The 9,951-nt window shown below is 53.7% G+C and overlaps 2 protein-coding genes across 8 annotated transcripts in view; both read left to right on the top strand.

The window, feature by feature from the left end:
• The first annotated feature begins 159 nt into the window (after window positions 1-159).
• Window positions 160-6,841, top strand: Tsen54 (tRNA splicing endonuclease subunit 54). 2 transcript variants are annotated; one of them, XM_055592542.1, is made up of 11 exons: window positions 160-233; window positions 334-498; window positions 582-645; window positions 734-817; window positions 1,112-1,210; window positions 2,617-2,669; window positions 3,918-4,016; window positions 4,212-4,837; window positions 5,442-5,502; window positions 5,799-5,915; window positions 6,370-6,841. In XM_055592542.1, exons 1-11 carry the CDS (start codon window positions 178-180, stop codon window positions 6,518-6,520), a joined length of 1,575 nt encoding a protein of 524 aa, XP_055448517.1. In that variant the 5' UTR covers window positions 160-177; the 3' UTR covers window positions 6,521-6,841. The 2 variants fall into 2 exon arrangements, 1 of the variants encoding a protein (XP_055448517.1); XR_008718407.1 differs by lacking the exon at window positions 6,370-6,841 and having other exon boundaries at window positions 5,442-5,585; window positions 5,799-5,876.
• A 943-nt stretch (window positions 6,842-7,784) lies between these two features.
• Llgl2 (LLGL scribble cell polarity complex component 2) overlaps window positions 7,785-9,951 on the top strand; it is a 37,299-nt gene continuing 35,132 nt past the window's right edge. For all 6 annotated transcript variants that reach the window (XM_055592196.1, XM_055592198.1, XM_055592197.1 and 3 more), the window contains exon 1: window positions 7,785-7,905. The gene's annotated coding sequence lies outside the window, so the exon portion shown is untranslated. The remainder of the gene's footprint in view (window positions 7,906-9,951) is intronic.

Raw genomic sequence — 9,951 nt, forward strand, 5'->3', positions numbered from 1 at the left:
ACCGAGGTATGCGCGTGAGGACAGGTGTTGGGACACCCTCGGGACCGGCAGGGAGGCGCGGGGGCCGGGGGCTGGATTTACGCTCAGCAGGAGCCAGCAGGTCCGCGGCGCTAGGACCGCTCGGAGTTCCGGTGGGCGGGGCTTCGCGGGGCGCGCGCAGCCGCAGACGGCGGCCAGATGGATCCCGAATCCGAACCCGCGTCCGTGGAGGTTCCTGCGGGGCGTGTGCTCAGGTGCTGCCCGGCCCGGGGCTGGCGTGGGGTGCGTGGGCCCCGGGGCCCGCGTGGGAGCGGGGCGGCCCCGGGGCTGACCGCGCGTCCCCGCTCTCCCCAGCGCCTCGGAGCTCCGCGCCGCGCGCTCGCGGTCCCAGAAGCTGCCTCAGCGGTCGCGTGGCCCCAAGGACTTCCTCCCCGACGGCTCCGAGGCCCAGGCCGAGCGGCTGCGCCTGTGTCGCCAGGAGCTGTGGCAGCTGCTGGCGGAGGAGCGCGTGGAGCGCCTGTGAGAGGGGCCGGGCCGGGTGGGCGGTGGACGTGGCCCGGGGACTGCCCGCTCAGACCCAGATCCTCCCCACTCCTCGCCAGGGGCAGCTTGGTGGCCGCGGAGTGGAGGCCGGAAGAGGGCTTTGTGGAGTTGCGGTCCCCTGCGGTGAGCGGCCCGGGCATCTCGGCGGCGGGGGGGACCCCTTCCTCTGTCCTGGAAGCTGCTTTGTGACACTTGCTCTGGTGCCGCGCAGGGGAAATTCTGGCAGACCATGGGCTACTCGGAGCAAGGGCGCCAGCGGCTTCACCCCGAAGAGGCCCTGTATCTGCTGGAGTGTGTGAGTGGGGTGCTGGAGGCGTGAGAGAGGGCTTCAGACTTGAGGATTGGGAAGGGTAGGGTTGGGTGATCCAGAAAGACTTCAGAATCACGTTTCCGGTGAACTTAGAGGCGGACTTTGGGAACAGACAAGAACAGAACACAGGCAGCAGGGATTCTAATCCTCTTTCCTGGTTGCTCGTGGTCTCGCAGTGATGCTGGGTGTGTGGGGAGAGGGACAGGGCCAAGAAGTTGACCCCGCTGGGCTTGGGCACTGCAGGAAGGGCACACAGCTAAGGCCTTGCTCGGCTTCCAGGGCTCCATCCAGCTCTTCTACCAAGACCTACCACTGTCTATCCAGGAGGCCTACCAGCTGCTGCTGGCTGAGGACACCTTGAATTTCCTACAATATCAGGTATCATTTGCCTCCCAAGGTGCCGCTTATTTGCCAAGTTGGTGAGTTTTGACCAATACGTGTGAGGTTGCAAGCGCAGTGCCACATGCTAGGGCTATAAGAGAGACAAGAGCTTGTGCTCACACGGGCTGATATCCTAAAGGACACAACTGAATAATAAAAAGTTGGTGGTAGGGCTGGAGAGAGAGTTCAGTGGTTCAGAGCACTGGCTGCTGCTCTTCCAGAGGACCTGAGTTCCACTCCTAGGTTGAACCTTACATGGTGGCTCACGACCATCTGCAATGGGATCTAATGACTCTGTTTTGTCATGCAAATAGAGCACTCATATACATAAATAGTTTTTTGGTTTTTGATGGAGGTTTTTTTTGCTTTTTTTTTTTTTTTTTATGTAGCCCTGGCTGTCCTGGAATTCACTATGTTGACCAGGTCGGCCTCGAACTCACAGAGCCCCACCTGCCTCTGCCTCTCAAGGGCTGAGATTAAAGGCCACTGTGTCCGGCACTCGTTTCTTAAGGAGAAAACAGTCAGCGGTGAAGGCTGGGATGAGAGCAGATGAGATGGGGGACACTTGCAGAGGGTTTGTCCCTCTGATAGAGGAGCAAGGACAGAAGTGACATGTGACAGCAGAGACTGTTCGCGTCAAGTCTGCTGAGTGTTGATTGCACGGGGTGATGTCTGTCACCATCTGCCATCGTCTTTGCCTAGACTTTAATGTTAGCATATCCTAAGATATAGTTCTTACCCAGGAGGCCTATCACTGTCAGCTTCTTGAGATTTGTGTTGTCAATAAATGATTAAACATCACTTGCGCCCAGAATAGGAGGCAGGATTCAAGATGGTGTTTGCTTATTCATTTTTGGTGCTGCCGGGAGTGAAGCCAGCAGCGCATGCATGATAGCAAGCATTCTTGCACTGAGCTGTAGCCTCTATTGTCTGTTTATTTTCGGAAACAGGGACTTTCAAAATTGCACAGGCTGGCCTTGAACTCACTTTATCCCAGGCTAGTCGTGAATTTGTGATCCTCCTGCCCCAGCACTCTTTGTAGCTGGGATTACATGATTGAGCCAACAGGTTTGGCAAGGATAATATTTATATTGGGATGTGGTCCAAGCAGTCCCAAGGTTTAGAACGTGGGCCTAGGAGAGAAAATTTTGGAAGGTACAGGAAATGATTTGTGTTTGCAGAAACTACTAAGTTATTTTAAAGAAAGGACATCTAAGCCAGGCATGGTGCTGTGTGTTACAATTTTAGCACTTAGCGGTAGAGGGAGAAATAACTACTTTTGAGTAGTTTGAGGCTAGCCTGGTCTACATAGTTCCAGGATAGCTAGGGATCCATAACAAGAGCTTTTCAAACAAACATACCAACAAAACAAACATGCGTGATTTCCTTTTTCTTCCCTTGAGGTCTTCAGCCACCTGAAGAGACTGGGCTATGTGGTTCGTCGGTTCCAACGAAGGTAAGTCTTTCCCTTGATTCCCATTCGCTGTGTCCCTGGGACCTTTGGCTTGAGTGCAGCATCCTGGGGCTGAGCTAGACGTGCTCAACCAAGGCATGTGGAGATGATTTCCATCACTGCGCTTTCTCCTGGATTGTTAGACTGGAACCTAATTTAGCTGATGACCTTCAGCTTAACATAGGACAAAGCACTACAGTAGCCATCGTTTGGCATGTAGATGTGCTGGTCAGTTTGTGAAGCGCATGCATGAGTGAGGGACTGGGTGATGAAGGTACACCTAAAGACACAGATAGAGAGCTCCTAAGGAATAATACCCAAGGCTCTGCATGCCACATGTCACAGGGAAGAGAGCTGTAGTAGTAAGTGATAAGAGTCTGAGCCCACAGAATGTGACGGAATATGACAGGGGAAAAGGATTTTAAAGCAGCGTGTTTATACAGTGTCAGTTTTTTCAGGGGGGAAAACATACAGAGAAACAGTAGTGTGTGCAAGAAATAAAAATGACTGAGTGTAGTATATACACTTTTAATCCCTGCATTTGAGAGAGGCAGGGGGATTTCTGTGAGTCCAGAGCACCCTAGGTTATATAGTGAGGTCTAGGACAGCCAGAGCTATACCGTGAGACCGTGTCTTTAAAAAAGTAAAAAGAAAAGAAAAGTTACTTGTGGGAATCCAAGGGTTGTTTTTCGTTTTTGTTTTTGTGTGTATGTTTTTTTTATTTGGTTTTTCAAGAAAGGGTTTCTCTGTGTAGTCCTGGTTGACCTGGAACTCACTCTGTAGATTGGGCTGGCCCCGAACTCAAGAATCCATCCGTCTCTGCCTCCTGAGTGCTGTAATTAAAGGCGTGTGCCACCATTGCCTGGCTCAAAGTATTTATTTTCATCTTTGTTTTTCTGTATTTTCTAAGTTTTCTAGTGCCTCTTAGTTTTTCTCACCAGTGTAATGATTTGTTTTCTGTGGTGCTGGGGATAGTAGCCAGGGCCTTGCAGCTCCTAGGCAAAGGGTCTCTATCTTTGAGCTGGACTTAGTCTGATTAATCATGTGTTGCCAGCTCTCTAGGAGCATCTGGTGAGAGGTACTATTGGTGACACTCGGAACTGGGTAAAGGTGTGACTAGGCCCTTGTGGCTGTTCCCAGGTACCCTTGCTTTGGATACGGCTCTACCTCTGGGCTCTGCCTCATCCTCTGGGCCGGCAGTAGCAGCCTGAAAAGGTGGGTCTGTTGCATGCCCTCTGTTCTCACCCACAGCTCTGTTGTGTCACCTTATGAGAGGCAGCTTAACCTGGACGGCTATGCCCAGTGCCTGGAGGATGGGACTGGCAAAAGGAAGAGGAATTCCAGCTGTCGGTAATTCACCTGCTGTTGCCACCCCCGGGGAGTGTCATGACCTCAGCGTGTACATATGCTTAAGAAAGGGCCTGAGTTGCTCTCACACAAGCTTGGGGTGACAGCAGAGGGTCTACCTCAATCCCAGTGGAAAATGCTTGTCTTAGGGACAGTAACAAGGGGCAAATGTGCTGCTTTTCCTCCCGTGTCTCTAAGGTCTGTTCATAAGAAGGCCAAGGCCCTGCAGGATTCCCTGACTCCTGTACTGGCAGCCTCCAGCTCACCTGACTGTGACCAGACTAGCCAGAACCCAGAGGACAAGCCCCAGGAGTCAAGCCCCAGGAAGGGCTCAGGGCTCCCCTTTCAGTTTCTGGGGTCCTCAGAACTTTGCCCTGATCTATCCAGGGAGGATGTGGGATGTGGCCAGGAGAGTGACAAAATAGAGAATGGAGCCAAAGGGCCTCCTAAGCTTCGCTGGAACTTTGAGCAGATCTCATTCCCCAACATGGCTTCAGATAGTCGCCACACCCTCCTGCCTGCCCCAGCCCCAGAGCTGCTCCCAGCCAATGTCATTGGGAGAGGGACAGATGCTGAGTCCTGGTGCCAAAAGCTGAACCAGCGGAAAGAGAAGTTTTCCCGGAGAGACCGGGAACAGCAGGCACGGGTCCAGCAGTTCCGGGAGGATGTGAATGCAGATCCCGAGGTACAGGGCTGCTCTAGCTGGCGGGAGTACAAGGAGCTGCTGCAGAGGCGACAGATGCAGAAGAGCCAGCCCCTCCCTCCACACCTGTGGGGCCAGTCTGTTACCCCCTTGCTCAAGCCTGATAAAGCTGATTCCCCAGGTAATCCCTAACCCTGCTATAGCCCTGTAGGCTCCTGGGACTTTTAAGACTTTTAAAAGGGATAATTAAACTGGAGCTGGCTAAGGCCTGAGGAGTGGAGTGGGACCTGACAGACTGTTCTGTAGGTGGTGGCAGCAGCCACAGGGGAAGGTTTCCTGATGAATCATTGCCCAGTGACACTCGTGGGGGATGAAAACTATGCCTGCATTCTTAAGACCATACGCAAGGTTCCCTTTGCCAGCGACCAGTTATAGGTTCCCCCCCTTCCACAGCCTGTTAGCGAGAACATGGTGGCACCACAGTGGGAAGTTTTAGCCAAATGATAGGAAAGCTCACTATCTGCTCTCAGTTTTAAACACAAGGAACAAGGTATGTGGCCAGAGAGGAGCAGAACAGGCTCAGCACTCTGTAAAGGCACATGGGGGCGAGGTAGAGTAGGGTTACCAGAGAAATGCGTTCTTCATACTGCTCCTGTGCAGAACATAGTTTACACTGAACATCCCGGTAAGTCTGGTGATCCTAACCTGGGTGCAGACTTGGCAGTATGATGGGAGCGTGTAGGTTGACTCCCCTCATCAACATCTTGTTTTCACTGCCCTTGTAGCTGAGGTCCTTCAACACATCTCTGTGCTGCAGACAACACGCCTTGCTGATGGAGGTTACCGGTGAGTCTCAGCTGTGCTCACTGTCTCCATGACACTGGCTGCCAGGTGGAGCAACAGCTGGGATTTGATTCCTGGAGTTGGGTGTGAGTCAGAGAATCACCCCTGGGATACCTGCCTACAGACTTAGCTCCCAGTGACAGCTACTGTCATGGGTGTCTAGGGAAAAGGGAGAATGACAAGATGGTGGGTATATGCCTGGTGAGGCTGCTTTGTAGCATTGGTAATACGAAAGGGCTTGGTTAGAGGGAGCTGGGAGAGGAGAGTCCTTGTTTTAAAGTTTCTTACTTGGTCCTCAGGCTGCTGGAGAAGTCTAGAGGCTTGGAGATCAGCTTTGATATTTACCAGGCTGACGCTGTGTCTACATTCCGAAAAAACAACCCTGGCAAACCCTATGCCCGAATGTGTATTAGTGGGTACGACATGATTGAGCAGTGCCTCTGGCTGCTGCCAGTCTATCTCTTAATCCCTGCCACCAGTTTCTCAGTCCCTGGGTAGAATTTGAGGGCCAGAGGGCTTAAGTTCCCCTTATCTAAGGCCATATGGCCAGTTGGTGCCTTAGTACCCAACCTTTCCAATCCTTGATTGCTTGTTACTGGCATTTTGGGGCAGTCTTTCTCTTCTTCCACTTTAGTCCTGGGCTCACTCAGCAGAAAGGAATTGATTTGAAGGGATTTACTGGCTAAGAGTGGTAAGAACCTATACCTAGCCCTCTGGGGCTCTCTTGAGCTCATCAAAGCCATGGAGGTTGCAGAAAGCAGGGCCCAGGGACCAGTATTCTTGTACCCCTAGCTTCTGTCTTACAGTCTTCCTGCCCTGGAGCCATGGGTGAGCTATGACTCGGTCTTAGTTTCATCTTTATTCCTACAGATTTGACGAGCCTGTCCCAGACCTCTGCAGCCTCAAGCGGTTGACCTACCAGAGTGGGGATGTTCCTCTGATCTTTGCCCTGGTGGATCATGGTGACATCTCCTTCTATAGCTTGAGAGACTTCACGCTACCCAGGGATCTGGAGCACTGACGACAGAGCTCTGGTCCCTGGACTGCTCTCAGGGACCTTGTCAGCTCTCACCTGGAACTGTCTGGGCCAACGTGGTCCATGGCCCTGGGTGTCTGCTGTTTGTAGGGACGTGAAGCCTTGCCCCACACCCTCCTGCCTGGCTGTTGTGCTTTCAAGCCCCCCCTCCCCCGAAGTGCTGCCTGGCAGTGAACTCCTTGGAACTCAGGACTTATTTTCAGAGGCCCAGAAGATTGGGCAGAACAGAAGACTCTGTGCCTTTAAACCAGGGGGTGTCTGCTTCGTGCCATAAAGCCAAAGCCATTAAAAAAAATATATTCTGCTGTTGTTGAGTATACTTTCTGGGTTATCCCTTCCCTTCGTTCCTGATTTGTCCATTCTGGGGGAGGAAAGCCTTGGATTGGGGAGCATGATCAGGGCTTCTGAAGGACACTGAGGAGATGAGTCCTGTCTGTCCTCTTGAGTGCAGCTGGGGAGTGGTGGGAGGGCGCTAATAGGTGAGGACTGGGGCCACCCGTGGTCTCCTTCATCTCCCTGCCTGTTACTCTAAGCACCTCCCTTGCTTGAGCTGGAAACTAGGCTGGCCCTGTGGACCTCAGGCTCCAGTGGCCTCTTTCAAGACAAGTGGGGCCTCCAGGCGGCTCACCATTAGGCCTTCGTTCCCATCATACCACCTTACTGACAGGCTGAAACATGCATCTGCCAGTCATTATTTGGACAGAGAAGTCTCTGTTTTTTGAGACAGGGTTTCTCTGTACTCCTGGACTCTCTTTGTAGACCAGGCTGCCTCTAACTCAGAGATCCGCCTGTCTCTGCCTTGAGTGCTGGCATTACAGGCATGTGCCAGATTACAGGCGTAACCTCTCTCTCGAGGAGCCCGCCTAGCTATGTCCCTCACTCGACAGCCAACAGCCGCTGGAGAAACCTCACTGTATAGGTGGCATCCAGCCTGGAAGGCAACCAGGAACTATTTCCTCTTCCAAGAGGCGGTGGGACACTGGGATCTGTGAGCAGTCCCACGACCAGGTGCGCGCAGGTGAGGGCGGGGTCGGGCTGGCTGCGCTAGGTGCGTCTTCTCCCCGCAGCCCCGCCCCGCGCTCCTGGGCCCGCGATTGGCTGGAGAGCAGCCCACGCCCTCGACGACTCCCAGGAGGCGCCCCCGCCCCGTCGGCTCAGCCCAGGAGGCGGGTCCGGGGGCGGGGCGCAGGCTGGGCAGGCTCGCCCTGTATGTAAATCGCGGCGGCTCCGCCCCCGTCCGCCGCGCCGGAGGTGAGCAGGAAGGAGACGGCCGCCCTGCAGCCGGTGGGCCAGCGCGGGGAACCGGAGCGGCGGGTGACGGGCGCCGAGGGACACCGAGGCCTCGGGCAGGGCCCGGCCCGCGATCGCAGGTGAGCCCACCTGGCTTTACAGGGCCTTCGGGGGTGCTCACCGCTAGGGGCGGCGCGGCGCGCGCGGAACCGAGTCCCCCGGGCTTCCCAGGCGGGTCGGAGAGGGCAGCGCCCAGGTCTGCCCCGATCGTCAAGATCTTCGGGGCGACGTTTGGCTCGTCCCGGAGAAAGACACCTGTAGAAAGTGGCGCTGAGAACTTGTCTTTTCCTGTTCCGCCTCCCGGATTACCAAACTTGGGAGTCAGGTTTGCACAATCGTGTTGGTTTTCAGGAGCCGGGAACAGGTGTCTGGCTTAGCCGGGTGCGGGGGACACAGTGAGCAGAGACGTAGTCCCTGGACCCTTGTGCGCGGCGCAGAGCCGGGCGACACGGCTTCCTGTGACCCGGAGTCCGCCAGCGGCGTCTGGAGCGCGTTACCTTGACGGCTTAGCCCTTACCTCTACCATCTGGGCGCTCTCCCTGCCCGCCCTTTGTGCCTCCTAATCCTCCGACTCAGGAAGTCCGAGGGTGGAACCTGGTTCTCTGGTAGAAAGGGGGGAGGGCTTTCTACTCCGGGGCGATTTCAGGTGGTGGGGTTGAGACCCAGTCTGTTTTGCACGCTGATGGGTGGGAGTTGCACTATGGAACTTGGCAGGGAGTGGAAAATTCTTGCCAAAGAAAGTGTGTGTGCTCTTACTCAGTTTAGACAGTTGGTGGACACACTGGGCCTTAGCTGTGGCAAGTGGCCATAACGGGGGTAACCGCGATGTAACTCTCAGAGGGTTTTCACCTGAAACAGGTGAACTTCCGGTTAGGAGGGCGGGGCTCAGATACCGTGTCCCTTCCCTGGGGACCCTTATATTGATGCAGGCTCTAGAGATCCTGTGTTGAAGGCCATTCTGAGCCGGGAGAGAATGGATGTGAGGGCAACAAGGAAATGTTTGTGGACAGAACCGGGCTGCGCTGTGGCCTACCTACGAGATGGCGAGGTTGGCGTGGCTTTGGGGGCAAGATCCCCTGGGTCTGTGAGAACCGGTGCCCAGGGAAACAAGCACGGAGGAAAAGTTGTTTTGACCACGCGAGTCAGATAGCTTTCTTTTCTTTTCTTTTCCTTTTTCTTTTTTAGTTTATCTTTTATGTACTTATTTTTCGAGACAGGGTTTCTCTGTGTAGCCCTGGCTCTGTAGACCAGGCTGTCTTCTAACTCACAGAGATCCACCTACCTCAGCTTCCCAAGCGCCGGGATCAGAGGTGTGCGCTAGCATTACCCTGCTCGGGTAGTTATATGCACATTTGACAAAACTCAAACCAAGCCCTTCTGTTCTCCGATTAGCTTGGATCAGTTCCCTGGAGACATTTCCAGGGACACTGGAAACGTAGTAGACATTTGCATCTCTACGCTCCCTTGGAGCAATGGCGGCTCCTCTGCAGTGACAGATTGGTATGATTGTAATGGTGGCACACGCTTTTAACCCCAGCATTTATGAGGCTGAGACACATGGATCTCTGTGAGTTCAAGGCCAGCCTGGTCTACAGAGTGAGGTCCAGGACAGCCAGGGAAACCCTGTCTCAAAAAATGAAACAAAGTTTAGTCTCTTTTATTACATTTAAATTTTATTGTTTGTGTGTGCATATGAGTATGTGGGCATGTACCTGTTACAGTGTGGTTTTTTGTTTGTTTGTTTGTGTGTTTGTGTGTGTGTGTATAGGTCAAAGAACAAGTTGGGGGAGTTTCTGTCCTTCCACCACACAGGTCTTGAAGCTTGAACTCTTGTCATCAGGCTCGGTTCCAGCTGCATTGCCTGCTGAGCCATCTTGCTGGCCATAAAATAATCTTCAGTAAGCAACAGTATCAAAACAAAATAAAGGGAAGGCTCAAGTGATCCCTGTTTGTTTGAAAAACAGACAAGGAGCCGGGTGTGTGGCTCGCACCTGTAATCCCAGCACTCCCGAGACCAAGGCAGGAAGATTTCCACAAACTGGGAGCCACGCAGGGAGGGGTACAAGAAAAGCCTCTTGATTTTCTTTTCTTTTTAATTTATGTGTGTGTGTGTGTGTGTGTGTGTG

The sequence above is a fragment of the Psammomys obesus genome, unplaced genomic scaffold (assembly GCF_907164565.1).
Source record: "Psammomys obesus unplaced genomic scaffold, mPsaObe1.curated_primary_1811, whole genome shotgun sequence".
Taxonomy (NCBI): domain Eukaryota; kingdom Metazoa; phylum Chordata; class Mammalia; order Rodentia; family Muridae; genus Psammomys; species Psammomys obesus.